The sequence below is a fragment of the Mya arenaria genome, chromosome 12 (genome assembly GCF_026914265.1).
Source record: "Mya arenaria isolate MELC-2E11 chromosome 12, ASM2691426v1".
Lineage (NCBI taxonomy): Eukaryota > Metazoa > Mollusca > Bivalvia > Myida > Myidae > Mya > Mya arenaria.
In genome coordinates this window covers 48,215,585-48,236,511 of record NC_069133.1, presented here as the reverse complement: position 1 = coordinate 48,236,511, position 20,927 = coordinate 48,215,585, and the positions used below count along the sequence as shown (strand labels likewise).

At 35.1% G+C, this 20,927-nt stretch overlaps 1 protein-coding gene across 6 annotated transcripts in view; it reads right to left on the bottom strand.

Annotated features, from left to right (window-relative positions):
- The window catches only part of LOC128210379 (cytosolic purine 5'-nucleotidase-like), an 83,906-nt gene extending 64,645 nt beyond the window's left edge, over window positions 1-19,261 (bottom strand). For 4 of the 6 annotated variants that reach the window (XM_052914701.1, XM_052914702.1, XM_052914703.1 and 1 more), the window contains exons 1-3: window positions 18,999-19,261; window positions 15,227-15,371; window positions 9,635-9,708 (exon numbers count right to left, since the gene is read on the bottom strand). In XM_052914701.1, the coding sequence (XP_052770661.1) occupies window positions 9,635-9,708; window positions 15,227-15,327 (175 nt within the window). In that variant the 5' untranslated portion in view covers window positions 15,328-15,371; window positions 18,999-19,261. The remainder of the gene's footprint in view (window positions 1-9,634; window positions 9,709-15,226; window positions 15,372-18,998) is intronic. The other 2 variants (XM_052914704.1, XM_052914706.1) reach the window with 2 other exon arrangements.
- Window positions 19,262-20,927: the final 1,666 nt, after the last annotated feature.

Below are 20,927 nucleotides of genomic sequence, written 5' to 3'. Positions count from 1 at the left end.
GTGTATAAAACTGATGTCCATTTCCGGTCTCCCACAAGAGAAAGGCTAAGGATATAAACAATACTCTCAGGCTTGGCAGGATGTATTTTATACAGCAATTTGTCTGTGTGAAAAATGATTGTAATTTATGGTCAACCATTAGCTCTGTATTAGCCCTTTTTGCCATCCCAGTTGGCCTATTACCTTGCTGTGTTGGTTGGTGATAATGGTTGGTGAATTGCTCTTTTAGTAGCTGTGTTAGGCTGGTAATTGCCTTAAATTTGGTAATGAAATTGTGTCATCTGTGGCTTAATAGGCCTCAATCCTTCAAAAAAATGACAAGTTGATTCTCAGGATTAGATCACTTACAGCTCCTCAGTGTTTCTTTATGAAAGTTGGCACAGACATGTGACAAGTGAAACATCATCAAAAAGAATTAGCCCCAGTGGTCTCCAAGCTATTGAATAAAAACAGAAATATTCTATATATAATTATGTGAATTTATTAGAAAAACGGATTGATGTGTATAAAGAATATACAATTTATAATGGTTAGGTTACCATAACCTGCTAATGAGCAACAGAATATCATAAAAACAAATATGAAACTGCCATAGATCTTATTTTCTCTGACAATGTGACACATAATGAAGGGAAAATCAGGAAAATGTGTGAAATAATGGCTGTGAAGAAAATAAGACACCACAGCAATCAATCTTTCTTCTGTCAATTTTCTAGGGAATAGATTTTTTTTTCGGTGTTTCCAGTATTGTACAATCGGATCTGCATGCATGCAAATTGGGGATTTTGAGAGGAAATCATTAGAATTATCTGTTGTTACATGTATTAACTGAGAAACTGAAAAATAACACAATTTTCTTATGATTTTTTGACTACCTCAAAAGTACAGATGGCTCAAGTTCTGGTTGAACTAAATGGTTTTCTCTTTATTCTTCAAATGCTCCCCCAGCATTTCAATATTTTCTTACACCCAAAAGGCCATCATGGGTCCATCCACTTTAGAGGTTCCCATGTTTCTGCATGAGAGCCAACTATAACAAACCTTGGTCAACTTAAAACAAACCTTGAACATTACTGTCAAAACAGGAAACAATTTACTGGCTCAACTGGAGTGAAAATTGCCCCGACCACTTTCAAACTACAATCTAAGGTCAAGGGCCACTCCTTTTTCAAAACTGACCCCTACAAGGTATTAAAATTATCATGAAAGTTATGGCCACAGGTCCATTTTGCTTGACCACCGGAAAACAAGGGAGGAAGTGCCCCTACTTAGACCCAGGCTGTTACAACTCATTTGAATTGATGTGCAAATACTATTTTCAAAAGCTTTATGGGGTGTGAACAAGTTTAAATGATAAAACTGACCAATTTATCATAATTCACTTTGATGTGAGTTGGTGAAATTGAGTGGACACAACACTGGGATTTAAGAGATCAACCACTGCCAATTCCATTTCCTGCAGCCAAAAGGACTTCAAAGACCTTTTTTGTTTTGAAAACATTTCCTACATTTCCTGTCTGTTATAGCTTCCTCAAACTGATGTATGTTTTTTGTTCTAAATTTGTTAACATCAATCACTAATAACATTTTTTTAATTGTGGGCTCTTCAAATCTTCCTCAGGTACTAATATATACAGAACAAGATGTTATTTCTTTGAGGAGAGAGTTGTAGCAGGAATTCAAGACTGGCAATGTTCTTTAAAATCTACTGAAGAAGTACATTAAAAAATACTGCCTCCTAAATCTGATATGTAATCTTAATATAAATAGCGAATACGTCTACATAGCATGCTTTTGACATAATATCGAGGCACTAAATGAAAAACCAGAATATACATTTTGTCACAAAATCTTTTTTAATTGTCTTGAATATGCTCATTTCCGTGCTTCTTTTGAGAAAACAACCACTTCTCTGTAGCCTATCAGAAAGCAAAAAAATCAAAATGATACAAGGCTGTAAAAGCATTGGATGAATGAAATCCCTGTATTTTCAGACTTAGTGCAAGACAGTTTCAATTCTGTGTAAAATTGCTTGAGCAATATCAGTTTTGTACGAACCCTCAACATTATGCAAAAAAAGTGCAGGTTCGGCATTTTAACATTGTATTTTCTGTCCCTTCTTTAAAGGTAACCATTTTGGCATCTACTGGTTTTTCATTCGGTGCCATCAATATCTTTAACTTTCCATATTTTTCCTTTGACCTACTCGCTATGAACAAGTATCTTGTGATGAATTTGTGTCATCTATGGCTTATAAATAGACATTTTTCATAAAAATAACAAATAAATTCTTAGGCTTTGATCACTAAGAGCTCAAACAAGTTTCTGTAAAATGTCAGCAATAAAATGTTTTGTATTTGAATGTAGCTTTCCCATAATAGAATTTGCTAACAATGCAATATTCTAGCCCATCCAACATTCAGACTATTCTATCCTCATTATAAAGGAGAAAAAAATAGTTCAACATGAGAATGTCGAGCCCCCTGAGGCCTGAGGAATCCATCAGGATGGAATTCAAGCAGGGAGTAAAGGACATTATTATCCAAGTCATTTAACACTTCTGAAATCAAGCTCAGAGAAAAATGGAAATCCTGAACGTACCAAGTCTAAAAAGAAGTTTTAATTTTAATGAATTATTATGTTTAACTTATTTGACTTTACCATTTAGAGCATGTATACGAGTTTGGCCAACTTACCTAATGAGCAAAACAAAAATAGCATATACTATTTGTGTACAGATAAAAAAAATAGCCTTTATAAATGGGGGTTTTCAATTAAAACTGCACTCTCACAGACTGACAGTTTTGCCATTTTCAATGTTTTTGTCACAGAATCAGCTGATTTTGGCATCTGAAGGCCTCACTGAAGAACAGATCTCAATTGTATGGAAAACTGCCGAAAAATTCATTTTTTTTAAAGAGAAAGTATTGATTTTAGCCATAAAACATAATTTTTCAAAAGTAAATAGGAAAACGGTGATCTACTCTTCTGTCACCAGTCTTATGTCACTCAGGTTTACAGACATTTACTCAAAAATTGGATCATTCCAAGACAAAAAGGGGTCAAAAGGATCAATCTGTGAGAGTGCAGCTTTAATGACAATGTGGCAACAAATTCCCAGTTAAAAATAGTGTCAAAATATTGCTAGTATTTTTTTTTTCTTCCAATATTTTGTAATACAGCTTACAATTCTGCATATTTGTAATGGTTTCTTTATTATAATGGGGGGGGGGAGTCATTCTTTACAAGGCCAAAACGCTTAAAACTAAAAATAAATCGCCTTGACTTATTTTTTGACATTTGTTTTTATTTCTTCTTTAATCAATATCAGAATTAAAAGCATATTTGACAGTATAAACATTGCCAGACAAAGTATTATTGTTGCGTTGTGTTTTTTTAGCATTATACTCAGTCATTGTCTGTTTTAATTTTTGACATATTTTTTCTCCAATTTTGGGACATGAATCTATTACGGAAACACAGTCATATTGTCTGTTTTGAGGCGGCCATGAATAAAAACACTCTTTTTTTTAAGTCTTTCTTTATCAATTCAATTTTTAATGCAATGGAACGCAAAAATGTTTTGCACAAATTCCAAACAGATATTGTTACCATGGTCTGTCATGGAAAATCCTTAGTTATGTCATAGATATGAAGTTTGGTGGCAGTTTGCGTATGGTTGTCGAGTACAAAAAAAAAGAATCCTTTCAAATCCCATAATCTTTCCTTGGCAACGAAATTATGTAGGATTTAAGACTAAAATCTTCTATAGCGATAGCCACAATTTATTTCATCTTTCAAATAATGTATCATGGCGTTTAAATCTTTTGTGTAAAGATGCAAATTTCAATATTACCCAATACCCGCAAAAGCTAGAAAAATCTTGTTCGTAAGCCATAACTGTCAACAAATAAAATAACAGGGCAAATTTGAATAAGCCTTTCCTCACATCCTGTCTTTTTAAGATTTTTATTAGATTATCAGATGAAAAAAAAATGTGAATTTTTTTAATCAGACTTTATGGCTTGGGAAGCTTTTAAATTGAACTTAAGTAAATAGTTTAAATGGCTGTCATCGTTCATTAGCGCGTAACTTAAAGCAATGTAAATAGCCTTAATATGTGTGCGAAATCAGTCTAACAGTCTTAACATATTCATGCAGACACTGAAACGGTTTTAAAATTATCTAAAAAATAATGAATAGATATGATATAATCTGCCCTTCGGGTCTTTATGGTAATGTTAATAGGAAATAGCACAGGTTTTTTATCACGTAGTGACAATTTCATTAAACGCTGTGATGTCATCTGTTAAACAATGTTAATCCATTGATAGCAAGAAAGGGTAGCGTTACTCAATCTGGTGTCATGTCGGTGCATAAAATGTCCTTAAATCATGCTGACATATATAGAGTTGGAATAAAACACTTTAGAAATGAGATCTAAGGCAGGGGCGTAGACCAGCTTACAATGATGAGTAGGCTGATATTTTTAGGTGGATTTTTGGAGGTGCATCTTTGTGTATATTTCCTACCTGAAATATAGGTTCAAATACACCAATTTCCTTACATTTTAAATAACAATCTTAAATATACCAGTATAAGTGATTTTTGCTTTTATGACTTTTCAGAAAAAAAGTGAAGGCCAATTGGCCTATATGGCCTATAGGAAGTGTAATGCTCCTTCAAAGTGTCATTTAACAGTTCAATTGATCAATATAGAGATTAAATTTCATCAGTCAATAATAGCACATCCCTGATGGTTATATAACTCAATGGACTACTTTGACCACCTCTGACAAACTACTTGGAGTGACCAGGTGGATAGAAAATCCCAGTCCATGAAGCTGGTTGTCACTTCACCATTCAATTGACCAATAAAGGCATTATATTTCACCAATAAATACCCTAATAGCACATAACTGGTTGTATAACTCAATGGATTACTTTGACCACCTCTGACAAAGACCAGGTCACAATTCCTCAAGCGTATCTCACTTTAAGTTTAGCAATATTACTTACTGTTACATATTAAAAAGTATGATTTTATGAAAAAACAAGTAGTTTATCTTATTTTATTATCTCAAATATTATTTCCTTTAAAAGCCACAAAAACTCTTTAACAAGAGAATATTATACAATTTATACCAACCCCAAAATAGATTGCTCAGCTTGATCCTGTTATAATCCCGATCTTGGGACTTAAGATGTTTTGAACTGGGGCCGGGAGGAGCTGGATTTCCATACATATCACTTTTATTGATTTGTGTCTGATAATTTTCATAAAGATGATAAATAAAATGTTTTGTACCAAACAATGCTGTTGGTATGTTTCAGTGAGTGGTATTTCAATTTAAAGATCTGCGGTGCTAGACACATTACAATTCTCATACGAGCAAGATGCAGCATCGCCGACAATAATGACTTTATTAATCCTTTCCATTTAACAAAAAAATAAGTAGTCAGTACCGTATTATATCATGTATAGGACGCTAGCATAGATAGGACGCAGGCAAAAAAATAGTTGAGAAAACGGGTAAAATCCCTTAATATATAAGATAGGACGCAGCGGAAAATTGTCAAAATCGGAGCCGAAAAATTGAGGTTGGTCAAGTATTTATAGCATATATATTGAAGTAAAAAACAAACAAAAAATTGTATATAAGGCATATTTTGGTAACTGTCTCGTGTATTTCGATAATTATTGTCGTATTTTGGTAATTTAGCGTACACAACAATGATGTATGTCTTGACATTTTGAGAATATTTACGCATATTATAAGACTTATACAAACGCCGTAATAGTCCCGACTGACAATCAACCGTTGCAACCGTTGCAATAGTCTCGACATGCCTTCTGAATGACAGTCAACCGTTGCAACCGTTGCAATCGCAGCAAAACTGTGTATTGTCAAAACTGAGGATTGTTTTGATAAGGCTTGTCGCTGTGCGGATTAAAGCATGTCGGCATAATTAAGTGTCAGTATTTAGCCTTGACAGCGGAAGGCACATCGGGTAAAGTGCGAACAAACAACCATAAGGTATTACCATCACAATAGTTTGTTCTATTGATGTTTTTCTAATAACAGACAGCGGGTGTTTTTCACACCTTCGCACATTTGAAAAGATTTGATAGTGACAATAATGCTACTTTGCGTTATGCACATTCATTTATCAATTTTTTAAAACAGTAACATACAACAAAATGTTTTGTAAAATATCGAAACATTAAAATCATAAACAACGATTAATTGATATTTACCTCCTTTCCCGATTTCCGTTGCCGTTATAACTCAATCCAGTTAAAGTGCAATCACATCGAGTTTTTGTGAGTAGCGTCCCTTTTTTAAAAAAGTAAACACTCGTGTTTTTTTTCAATTTATTTCTCAATAAATCATTTTAAAGTAAACATTCAATATATTTCTGCGTGTGTTAACTTGCGTGATTTTACCTATGTTAGTTGTTCTCTTCGGTGACGCAGTACAGATACTTACTATTACCGCGTTCTTCCCCGGTCCGATATTTTCGACCTGAAATGGACTTGGAAAAAAACCCAGATGAAATTCTAATAGCATAGAAAGGACGCAGGCAATTTTTAAGACGAGAATTGGGGGTAAAAAAGTGCGTCCTATGCATGATATAATACGGTAGGTTTTTGGTATATTACTAATCAAGTTAAAATCCTAACAGAATTGAAAATATGTACAGTGCTAGTACAATGTACGTTGTTCCATCGCATGATGCAGATCCAAACAGCATTATTCCTCAATTAAAATTGTAACCCTTGTGGATTTTTAGCTTTGATGACGTGTTGAGATGTGGAGATATCGTGGATAATTTGTGATTAATAGTTGTTTTATGTCCCATGACGTGAAAAGCAGCACATAAAAAGTTGTATTGTTTATATTTTAATGGTCAAGACTGATTTTACCCAGCTGAGGCCACAGGCAACTATTTAAAGTAAGCCAGGGGCAGCTGTTGGGATCTGCATCAAATTTTCAAGTCTCTGTGTCAGTTCTACATTGATTTCTAATTTGCAAAAGGAGAAGCTAGACATCTATAGTACAGTTCTAAATTGGTAGATGTATGTGTCCTCGAATAAAATGCTTGAGAACAGTGATGCCAATATGGTAACTGTCGGCCGACAGAGATCACTGGATATAAATGAACATTTTAAAACAATATTGATTTTGGGCAGCTAGGTTATATAGGGTATGCAATTGGAAATCGATCAGGTTTCCAGACAAATCCAATCTGCACACAAACATCAATTCTGCATCTCTTGTCATTGACTCAAGTATGATGAATAACGAGAGAACCACCATGCCTTTCCATTTTCTCACTTTATCAAGGGACATAACTCACCAAGTATTAAGCTAAGGTTACATGCTAATAGAATGTGCAGCGCTATCATGAACATATATACCAAGTTCAAAGCTAAAACCTCAACAGTTTTCAGTGCTGCAGCCAGGGTTTGAAAATTTCAGGGTGCTAGGCCAAAAGTCACTTTTGATGCGCACTGAATGAGCCTTAATGGGGCACTTGCATGGGTCAATGTTTGATTCTTATTGTGTATGTGTTGTAACTACTTTCAATTATAAAAGTTTGTTATAAATACCAAAGCTGTTATCTTTACTTATTATGTATATTTATTGTTCTCATACTTAAATATTTCCGAAAATTGACTTGACAATATGTCCAAAATAAATATAAAAAAACTCATAATCATCAAAGGCAGCTCTGGGAAACAAAAGTACACAGGGTGCATATTACATATTAGGCAGCAGAGCACTCCCCCCTACTATTAAGACCAGTAGCTGGAGCACTGCAGTTTTAAATACCAAGTTCAAAGTTTACATCTTTACAGTTTTGTATACCAGTTCAAAGTTAATATCTTAACAATTTTCAATCCTGGCCAACAAAAGTTTTTGCATGATGATATCACATCAAGGCTACAAAAAAACCTTAACTGTTTCTTCAAAAAAAGACAGGCACTAAATCTAAGTTGAGTGTAAGCAAAGAAACCTTTAAATGAACTAAAGAATGACGACAAAGGATGTGAAGTGAGGATACAGCTGAAAGAGGAGCAATAAACTCATCAAGCAATCATAATTTACAGTAAACCGTCCACCTTAGCACAATAACTCAGCTTCAGGACATGGACACAAGAATTTCCCACCATTTATAATGACGTCTGCCTGTAAGGGGCGATTCCCACATATCATGGTATGAGCAGGAAAAAGGCTTTAATTCACTCACACAAATGTATCAAAATAATTAGAAATGAGCAAGAAAAACATCGTATGAAATTGAGCGTAACACGGTAATGGCCTATGGACAGACATCAAGGTGACATTGGTCATTTCACAAGCCGGAGGTGTCCCATACGTCTCTATACATGTACAAAACCCTAGGGGCTTCCCTTAGATCTCGGATCGCTGACCCCCTAATCCATCACCCCTCGTTGGCTTCCGTCCATTCCCTTATTTGTGTCCGTTCGCGGGTGTTTTAATTTAGGATGTAGTTTAAATCGAAGGGGTGGGGAACTGGTATTGTTGATGAATAGAAATATGCGAATGAAGATGTATTAACTTAACCATGACCCTGAGCAATTTATCATGTTTCAATTACTTTTATTGAGGATTCTGATGGGCTGTTTATTTTTATTGAATTGTTTGGAATTTTAATTTGCATTTACAAGGAATAAAACGAGGGAAAAAAACTTGCTAGATAATTGAATATGCTTCAGCCAAGTCCATCAAAAACTCATTAAGTTTTTATAGGTAAATTGATGCAAAATATGAAGCTGCAAAGATTTGCACAAAGATTTTATGAACTCGTCTTTAAGAACAGTAGAATTAATTTATCCAAATTTTAAATCAAAATGCTTGGAACAAACACATATAGTTATGATTTTAATATTGAATTTAATCGCACAAATCAATCATTTTAATATAGGTAAAATGACAACTTCTCTCATCAACTTCTCACTAATTGGCTTGCGATTACTTATATGTATCTCAATACCATTAATAACTGCTGCAACATTCCTAATTAGGCTAATACCTGCACGCATCATGTCATAAATCCGCTGGAACACAGGCACACAGGCCGCAGGTGACAGGTTTTATAACATGATATGTGCTGGGATTAAGCAATATAGCATGTTAGAATGCTAGCTCGTTTTTTGAAGGGATGTCAGCATCAACACCAATGATGGTCCTGAAGGAAATACCGATTACAAGTGATGTTCATTACATAAGAGAAAGTAATTAGTATGATATAGTGAACATTAGGGTTGTAATATAGTTGTGCTAATTGAAGCTACTTGATTTTTAATATGAGCTATAGATGGCAACTCTCCTTAGGTTGAATTTAGTCTTTCTCAATTTAATAGTGGTATGTGACCTGAACTGTCACATGCAGGCCTCGTGACTAACTCAAACATTCTCAACAACTGCTCACATGCCAACTGCTATTATTTTTTTAAAGTTAAGCAAGAGGCTAAACATTTTTTTGCTTTTTGATTTGTAACATGTGTCAGTGTGATGGTTTTTGCTAATCAGTTGAAAACAACACCAAGGCCATGCCGAATGAACAAGGAAAAAATAAACTATAAGAAAAAAATCAAACTGACCTGCTAGGGTGTAGTCCATGTCGAATCCAAAGAACTTGACCTTCTCCAGCATGAGGCTGCGGTTGACGAACACTCTGGAAATTGGAGAAATTTCATTTTTAGTGGAACTGCAACTAAACCTACGCCCAAATGACATGTTTTGTTTTTCAAAAAATATGTCTTTGTAGCTTCCGAAATCATGAAATTAGGTCACACGTATTTCCACCGTTTTTTATGGGCCTCAACTCAAACTTCGCCAACGTGTTTTGGTTCTCCTCATTTACTGTCTGTGGCTTGTAATTCTTAAAATAGTTCTGTTAATTTTCTCGGTTATATAACACACTTTATGATGACACCTACACATGAATATTTAGATTGTGATTTTTTTTATACAAATACCACACTGCAATAACCACCAATTTCTCCTTCAACATTGCCAGTCCATATTCCCGGAGTATTGTTTAAGTCAGTCTGCAATTCTCATTGTCCCAAAATGTCACTTGAAATCCAATATTTTTCCAGACAAGGATAAATAATGTTAAACATTACAATTGTATATAATTATGCTAGAAGATAATCTTTAAGGTGTCCAATGTCAAGGTCACATAAAATGATGGTAAGATGTTACTGTCATGGCTAATAAATACTTCCATAATAAGACACCTTCCCTTTGAAAGACAATAATGGAATCTGAGACGTGCGTTAATTGAATTCCCTTGCACAAATATGGCAATATTTTCTTTTATTACATCTCACGCCAATAACAAATAGATCCTATATATTTCTTCCCAAGCTGATGCACGACAGTTCACAATATTATCACAGACTAAACGTATAGAGCCATAACTGCCAATGGTCCAATATTACCGTTAGAGTGCTTTTTCGCAACAATGAATACAGAATGGTTTGGAATCAAATAATGTTCTTCAACATTGTGCATCATACACATTTCAAATATGGTCGGCATAATCAAATATGGTCGGCATACCACACAGATTTAAGTCAAGTTATAAAAATATATCTATCAGCTTAATGTATTAACATTTGAGCTTTTCATTCAAAGAAAACTAAAGGCACTTGAACATCATATAAGATTTCCTTCCTTCCTTTTCTACTGTAAAATTCTGACGGTGTAATTCCGATCAATACTTTTCGCCTCTTCAAATTGGCGACAATTTTATATCTGTACTACATGGGTAAAAGGACACATCATATATTGAAAACAGTTGTACATTAAATACCAGAGTTTTGATTAATTAAAAAGTGTTATATATTTGTCTTAAAGTGTTTCATATTAATTCATAAGAGCTTTTGGCTTAATACAATTGTTTTGCAATGAAACAAAAATGTATTTAGCTGACAGTCATCAAGATATAGAAACATCTGCTGTCCCAGACGTCTTAGGGGTACCAGGCTTGAGTCCAACACTTGGTGATTCAGACAATATTCTTAATTTATTCCTTTTAATAATTTAGCAATATGTTATGGCAAACATAGCCAAAAATTGTATTTGCATCAGCTGAGGGACATGAGCGTGCACCCCCCACCCCACCCCTTAAGACTAAACATTGCATCATTTGCCACCCAAAACCTGCATACACAAAACATTAATCACGTTTGAGAGTCTGTGTAACAAATAATGCTTGAGTTTTATTTTCTGCATACAGCCCCTAGAGTTTCAATTACTCCAGTGCCTTTAAACACCCTTGAATACTGCATACCAAAGGGGGCGTGTGGGGGGGGGGGGGGGCTGCTGAGGGGGATTGCACCCTCCCTTCTTTCCTTCTGGATTTTAAAAAAAAAAGTCCAAAGTTTAAAGAAAACTTCCAAAATAGGTTTATTGAGTGAGTCTGGTGATCCCTTCTCAGGCAAGATTACAGTCAGAGCCTTATATAACGAAGATCAATATCCGGCTCTAACGGTACATGATTACCATGTCTGGAAAATATACCATCAGTTTGTCTGTATTAGTTTACAAGAATGTGCATTTCAATTTATTTTCAATTGTTTTGTGGGTGCAATGAGATTTTTAGAAGTATATTATTAATCTTGTCTTGACTTTATTAAAACCTTAATTGTAACACTGACCTATTTAATACCACAATAGAAAACAAATTTGCCACCATCTTTCACATAATTCGGAGGAAATAACAGAATAAAGTAACAATTAAAATGCCTCTATGACATTTTTACCAGAAGATTGATACTACCCTTGTGATTTTCTTGAAAAAAGAATTACAGTGCAACAAAATTTCAGCATCAGTTGACATGTCTCTAAGCCCTTGGAGAATTCCAACTTTCACCAATACGTATTTCCAACTTCCACTAAGATAACATTAGATTTTTTTTCACCAAAATATAGTTAAATTTATCATTAAAGCATAGACAATATTTGTTCGTTTTGTTTGTGTAAGATTGTTATATTTTTCACTGAGTAAGCACCAAAACCTATATACAGTTGAACCTCGTTGACTCGAACTCCCAGGGACCAGCCAGAATACCTGGAGTCTCGAAAAATTCCAGCTAAGCGGATATGCTTACATTGAGGTTAAACATATGGGACCTTTACATCCAATTTGAGCCAACAAGAAATTCGAGCCAAGCGAGTTCGAGCCAACCAGTTTCGACCGTATATATATATGAAATTTTATGGAAAAACATTTTTAACCTTTTTAACCATTAGGGTATTTTCTTAGCATTATTTATTATTTTTAACCAATCATTTGATGACATTGTTCTTGGCCATTCTCAGATATTTTTCGGCGTGGGCGATTGTCTCGCCAAACTTAAATAGATTTTTGATTATTTGTACAGTGATTTCAGGAATTCAAGGTTATTCCTTTGTGACTTTATTACCCCTGTTTTTTATTTGTTATATGGACTAAAGATAACAGGGCGGCGACCTTTATTATTAGCGTGATATTTCGGGTGCAAAGTGGACATTGTATAACACATTCTCCCACACAGCAGCGCTCTCGCGATTCCTTTGTTATTTAAAGAGATGCAAGATGGCGGCGCCCATCTCAGAAAATTGTAAAATACAAATCTTGGTTTTCCCTTTGTCCATACAAGTTTGCCTTAGACTGGTTTCGTTCTACCTAACCTTGGTCAATATATAAATATATATATCACGAGTGGCATTACTGTAGGCCAAAAGTGAAGTATTTACATTTAGTGTTCATGAGTTGAAATATATTGCAATCTTACACTGAAACCAACAATTCTTCTTTTAATTATAATATTATGCCTAAAAAGGATATTAAATGACATTAAATTGCGGATTTTCAGAAAAGAGGGCTGTATGTAGACATAACATCATTGCAGAAATGATGTTGTTAAAATTGAGACCCAGGCCTGTGTATGCTGACTTTTTATTTGGAAGTGAGAGCAGGCTGAAATTTCAAAACAGTGAAAAATATTGAAATGGTGAAATAAGAATAAGGTAAGATTTTAATTCATGTCATCTAACTATTACTTTAACATACAATGATGTAAAACCTTCATGATTAAGAAGGGCAGAGTCAATAAGCGTAGGACTGATGTAGAATATAACATGTTTTCAGAAAGCCAAGTGAAATATTAAGACACCATGTCAAATAAGTGAAATTCTTCATGATTAAGGTCAAGTACCAATGTACTTATTGAGAGTCATTGTCAACTTCATTGGCTACAGCAGCAACACATTGGTTATATCTCAAATCGAAAACAGAGAAAAATCTCTGCTCATTATTATTATTGCCTATATGGATATTAAAGGGCTGATTGCTCCTGCAGGACCAGTGAAGTCACCAGGCAGTGACGTCCAATCAATAAACCATTATTACAAAATTAAGAGAAAGGCAACATTCTCATATATGCATTTAGGCCATAAAAAGTCATGTTGAAATTAAACTTGATAGGAAACTATTTTTGTCTTTTAGCTAGGTGGGAACAGCTGGTTGGGAAAAGCTGTTATAATAATAAAAGCGCTAATAGGGCTTATAGCTTCAGGAAAGCAGCAACCATTGGAAAATGAAATGCAATAACATGATCTTTTAAGATTTGAAACTTATGATAATGTATTTAGAGTTTCTAGGAAATGTGTTTATTTAAATACAATCAGTATAAAGGTGTGGCATATATAACTCTGTTACGGTTTAACAAAGCAATTAATAATGCCTCTATTTTCAAGGAAATTTTAACTGAACAAAAAAGTCCACTCCTTTCAAAACAGAATGGCATGTAATTTCATTTAAACATCATGTACTTTCCTGCTTTCCCAATCAATACTGTTTCCACTAGAGAGAACCTGATTTACAACATTGCACTTGGAAACATGGGTGAAAATTAGTTCTTTAATTATTTACAATGACACTAATATGGGGAATATAATATCACACGATCTTTCTTGAATTCCTACAATTTGGAATTCCTGGTCTTGGTATATCAATGTTATACTTAAAAATATGGTCAAATTCTTGGACTACCTTGACATGACCTTGAGAACTGACCTTGAAAATGAAATTGGACAAAAACTCAAGGTTACATGATTGTAAAATTTATGTTGAATGATATTTCATGTTGCTTTTCAATCAGGGTTGTTACTAAAATATATTTATAACTTTTAGCTTAAAGACTGATTCTTTTGAAGTTATTACTTCTATTGTTAGAACCAAAAACATTCGCAACTGCTGGTCATTAACAAGAATATGAGGGCTCTGTGCAATATTCTCAACACTCATTGTGATAATTTCTAACAAAATGTTGTCAGGCCCAGTTGAGCAGTCATCAGCAAACTTGCTTTTCCTTTAAGCCTTTTATAGTTTGATCCTCAGCCTCAGCTTCAGCGTATGCAAGATGACTGGAGATCATCCAGACAGATAATGAGTTTCTCTAGGTTTATATGGTTTCCTCCACAATATTCCACCAGGGAGCATGATTGGGTTTGTAATGTGACAAAACAAAAAAATGTCTGTTTCATTTCCATATTTTTCCTCCTTTTGGATTGTGTACAGCGAAAGTTTCTAGATTCATATTTGTTGTCTGTTTAGCAGTCCGATTCCCAGCCTGGTTGCATGTGAGTTCAGTAAGTGGTCATCAAGTCAGATGAGTGGGTTTTCTCTGGGTACTCTGATTTCCCCCACAACACAAGACCACACTCTCACACAACATCATACCAATGAGAGTGACTTTGTATAAGTTATCAGAACTTTCTTCACAATCGTTATAAAATATATAATGTTTGAACTGAATTGGTAATAATGCCTGAAGGTTTTGTTTTAATAAAGCCATCTAGTTTTATCATATTCAGACCATTTTTTTTCTCTCAAAATACTGCCCGAACTACCCTTTTATTTTGTGGCACTAAAACTGTTAACAGACTCATTTTTTTTAGCCCTACTTATTAAATAATTGTTGTCAATTAAATAAGTTTAACAAACTTCTTACATGAATTCAAACATTGATAAATGGACCCAAAATACTTTGCATGACTATAGTTACCCATATATATTTGGATACTGGTACGTGTACAGGCTTGCGGAAAACTAATAATGAACCATCACTAAATTTTCGTTCATGATTTTATTCTTCATCTTATCGGATTGGTTTCATTCAATAATAAAGGTAAGTTACCTCTTATCCGGTTCCCTCTTGAACATTCTGTAGCTGGTCGACATACCCCTACTTAGTCTTAAATCAGCAAAATCTAGCTTTGGTCTCATTTTGACATCCATTGCTGATCAATTTTCTCTTGCTCTACTAGGACTGAGAATGCTTCCTGAAAAAAAAAAATAACTTTAAGCTTTTGACATCTTAAGACAGTTCATCACATACTATACCAACAGAAATTTGTAAAGAAAGAAAAAACTAGTATGAACTAGGAGTACCCCCCATCACACTATATATATACAATTTGTTTTTGTCTAGATCAGACAAAAGGTCACAATTTAAATTTTTAAGTTTAATTTTTAAAGTTTTGTGACAGAAAAGGGGAAAAAAGCTGAATCGAGGAAATTTGGTATCACTGATTACCCACAAAGCTTCGAAGAGATGCAATTTTGTGTATACATACATGTTCCTGCTAAATGTACAAAACACATAACTGTTTTAGAAGACCTGATTGCTTACTTATTCAGTCAATCTTGAAGATTTTTATTATTTACTGCAGCAGATAATCTTATGTTATAATTATGTTAGCACATCATGACATCAGTCTAAAATAATAGACATGTTATACGGGATTCTTCTAATCCCTAACCTCTAAACGGGTTTGTGCAAAAACAGGGGGGTTTTGTTAAAAATTGAAATTGTATTTGGAGAAGTATTTTATGTTTAAAATAGATAATAAAGGTTTATATTCATATTATACCATGTAAGTGCAAAGATATTTTTCACAAAATAAGCATTACATGCATTACAGCACAGGATTTACCTTTCCAATCAAACAAAACTTGACTGACACAGACAACAATTATGCTAAGCATAATAACTGGGCCATCTCCGGCAAGCTTCGAGATAGACCTCGTAAATACAATCATAACATCTCGGCCATGGCCGAAGTGTTCTGATTGGTGTAAAACAGTGAACCGCAGCCTTGCAGGTGCCCTTCATATATATCATATTGTTATGTTTTGACAGTATGGAATGAAGACAAACACATCAAACTCATTATAATTTGTGGGATAGGTTTTTTTTGTATACAAAACAAATATAAAATAACATATCTGGTAATATTTCTTGTTTTTGTGATATTGAATAGACGCTATATGCTTTAACCCGGAATCCCAATCAGAATAACTTCCCACTTTTGGTACAAAACAATTTGTACGTGAAGGATTTGCCATATCAAAAATTGTAAAATAAATCCATCATCGTACAATTATTTGGACATGACATGTATTGATTTATCCTGTTTATTTGTGATATATTATATATATCACAGATAAAGGGAGTAAAAATACATTCCTGAGCATTATTGTACTAATTTAATAATGATGTATATTCTCACAAAAATACAAATTCTTGAATATAATGTATTTGCAGGCATCTTTGTAAAGACTAATAAAACTATTAAAAGAAAAAGGAACCACCTGTTAATATATATTTGGCTGGCAAAGGGAAATCCAAACCCCAGTCTCCCACTTTACAGACAGAGATACTAACCACTATACTAACGAGGATGGTGAGAGCTAGCTTTTATAGTGACATGGTAGAGTGTCCACCAGCAGAGCAATGGGTCGAGGGTTCAATCCCAGACAGATGCACATAGCAATTACATTGTAGTGCAGTCCGGGATTTAATTATAGTAACTATCAACAGATACACAATTAATTTTGTATATTTGATAAGTTTAACATTTGAAAATGAATATCTTAATAAAACAAGAGCTGTCACAGTATGTGACGAATGCCCCCGAATGTGACATTGACCTACGAACAAGGTCAGTACATGAAAAGTTGATCTTGCCTTTACGTGTCAAATACATATGGCAAGTTATTTTAAATTGCCTCTGAACATAAAAAATACCACCCATACTTGACAACCTACACTGTTATGTCCTTATATTCAGAATTCCCTTGTGAATAAACACTTAGTGTATCTTTCACCTTAGAGGTAGGGACATGGGTCTTGCGCACGATACGTCATCTTCGTATGTGGAACACATGTAGAAAGTGATTTTAAAATCTGTCCATACAAGGGAAAGTAACAGCCCGGACACGACAACCTATACTCTATGTCCTTATATGCAGCACTCCATTGTGAATAAACACTAAGTGTGACCTTGACCTTTGAGGTAGGGACACGAGTCTTGCACGCGAAACGTTGTCTTGGTATGTGGAACACATGTGGCAAGTTATTTTAAAATCTGTCCATACAAGGGAAAGTTACAGCCCGGACACGACAACCTATACTCTATGTCATTATATGCAGCACTCCATTGTGAATAAACACTATGTGTGACCTTGACCTTTGAGGCAGGGACCAGGGTCTTGCACACGACACGTCGTCTTGGTATGTGGAACACATGTGGCAAGTTATTTTAAAATCTGTCCATACATGAGAAAGTTACAGCCCGGACACGACAACCTATACTCTATGTCCTTATATGCAGCACTCCATTGTGAATAACCACTAAGTGTGACCCTGACCTTTGAGGTAGGGACACGAGTCTTGCACGCGACACATCGTCTTGGTATTTGGTACACATGTGGCAAGTTATTTTAAAATCTGTCCATACAAGAGAAAGTTACAGCCCGGACACGACAACCTATACTCTATGTCCTTATATGCAGCACTCCATTGTGAATAAACACTAAGTGTGACCTTGACCTTTGAGGTAGGGACACGAGTCTTGCACGCGACACGTCGTCTTGGTATGTGGAACACATGTGGCAAGTTATTTTAAAATCTGTCCATACAAGGGAAAGTTACAGCCCGGACACGACAACCTATACTCTATGTCATTATATGCAGCACTCCATTGTGAATAAACACTATGTGTGACCTTGACCTTTGAGGCAGGGACCAGGGTCTTGCACACGACACGTCGTCTTGGTATGTGGAACACATGTGGCAAGTTATTTTAAAATCTGTCCATACATGAGAAAGTTACAGCCCGGACACGACAACCTATACTCTATGTCCTTATATGCAGCACTCCATTGTGAATAACCACTAAGTGTGACCCTGACCTTTGAGGTAGGGACACGAGTCTTGCACGCGACACATCGTCTTGGTATGTGGTACACATGTGGCAAGTTATTTTAAAATCTGTCCATACAAGAGAAAGTTACAGCCCGGACACGACAACCTATACTCTATGTCCTTATATGCAGCACTCCATTGTGAATAAACACTAAGTGTGACCTTGACCTTTGAGGTAGGGACACGAGTCTTGCACGCGACACGTCGTCTTGGTATGTGGAACACATGTGGCAAGTTATTTTAAAATCTGTCCATACAAGGCTAAGTTACAGAGCCGGACGGATGGACAGACGGACGGTGCGATTTTAATATGCCCACCTTCGGAGGCATAAAAATACAGTAGAAATAACTATTCAAACACAGTTAATTTATGAACTGGTTTGAACTGGATTTGTTTATTTGGTCTGGTGTATGTTTACCACATTCCTATTTTCTTAGCCTGTTTATACAGATTATCATTAATATTTTTCACTTTAATAATTTATAATACTTCAATCATAAACATTTCATGATTAGCTGCATTTTTTTTCGGGAGTAAAGGGCCAAAATAACACCGAATTTGGGCTTTGTTTACATTCTCCACCCACCTCAAATTTCTAAACCTGTAAACATTTTACAAATATACAGAAGTTTTTTCGTAATTCTGCACTATAAATTAATTTCTGTAGAAAGGGACATACATAAATGCCAATGAACAAACCTTAACTGCAGAGAATCTACCTTTAAATATCACAAACGTAATACTGACAAACAAAGATGGTTTTTCTACAACTTTCAGTTTGACTTTCCTTGTTTCCAATTCTTCTTCCGGTTTAAAATTGAGAATACTTCATAGGTTTTTAAATTTAAATTGTTCAAACCCTGGCCTCTGTTTGTAAATAATACTGTAATATTATAAACTTGGCATGTTTATATCGTTCTCTTTGGACTCTTTACGATAAGTCCTTTCAAAACGATCTTCAAAGATCAATATCCACTGAAGAGCTGTTATTGCTTTCAACGCGCATGCGCAGAAGATTCTGCACAGTGACAGATGGCGGGAAAGCAGCATCGCATATCTCACACGTTTGTGAATTTATTGTTTGGGGACTGATTAAGTTGGAAAATCAGACCACATGCCTAACACTTGTATGCATTTTTTGTTGCCGATCAATTAATAAATTGCTTTCATTGAGATCAGCCAAGGAAGTTTACGTCCCACATTTGATGTTTGCACGTGTACGTGATTTGACTCAAAAGTAAGGCCAGTTAATAAAAAATGTTAACTATTTTAATATTGTAAATGATTGAACTAAAACTATACTTGAACATGATAACAGTAGAATATTTTTAGGGTTAACAGGCGCGTAGCTAGGGTCAATTTGGGATTACGCAGATCGATGCCTTCGGGGCAGGGGCGTAGCAAGCCCTATTCATGTGGATTCATAATTATGTAGGGGGGTACGGGGGCATGCCCCCTCGGAAAAGTTTGAAAAAAATGGTGCAATCTTTCCCATTCTGGGCGTTCTGAGCTACTTTAGTACTGGAAAACAGTCCGTTCTGAGGTACTAAAGTACTGAAAATGCATGTAGTCAAGTATGCGTACTGCAACTTAGGCTGATATTTTAGTCGGAATGATGTGGATTCAGTCATGTACTCGCATTATGCAGCTAAGTGCCTGCTTGGGTGTATATTAACCTCATCTCACTCTAACCCCCTTCAGTTTTTATTTAAAATTTAGAGGTTTTGGAATGACAAATACTTGGACCTGTCAAAATTTCATAACGCAACTGCATATTAACTTTTTGGGTACAGTCAGCCACGCGCCTGGCTAACTACAGTCTTATAATTGATGTTTTGTCAAAAAGAGAGCTATATTGATACATGTAAAGTTATTTATTACATGTTAAGGTGTAAACAATGCTGGATGCAGACAGATGATAGGAAAGCGTACACAAACCTAGAAGCTGTTATCAAGGTTGCACCACATGTTTCATAAGAAAGTGATTTTTCTGAGTGACGTCCAAGTAGATCTAAGTTTGCAACATGCAAGGCACAGTAGATGTCTTACACTTGTATGAATTATCTGTAAATGATCACAACTCTGCTTTATTGGGGCCAGGAAACATTTCAATAGTATAATATGAGGCTCTGCAAGTGCACATACTTACAGTCTAGAATACTTGGTAAGTCATCATGGTGACAATCAATATTACATTTGTTTAAACTTTAATATTTAAGATATTACATAACTGAAGTAGTGAACACTTCAAAATGCTTTTAACTTCTTATGCACATGTATTTGGATTATTAAGTCGAAAACCAGTACTGGTAACTGAAATTAATTGTCTTGCTCATTTGCTATCAAAATAGCAGGAGCATTCAGTCCTCAAGATTTAGATACATTTAAGTGAGTGGTCAAAATCCCTGTGGTAGAGAATGTTCCATCTGGGACCAATAACAAAATCCTACTCTCAGGTTCCGTGCATATGTAATGCTCTGCTGTAGGCGGCAGATGTGCGTTCATAGTGTAGCATTCCGTTATAGACGGAAGAACGTTCATAGTATGTATGTTAACTTGGTTGGTAATATGCAAATTAGCAAAGCCCGGGCTCTGTGTGAATAGAGAATTTAGTGTATATGTGGATCA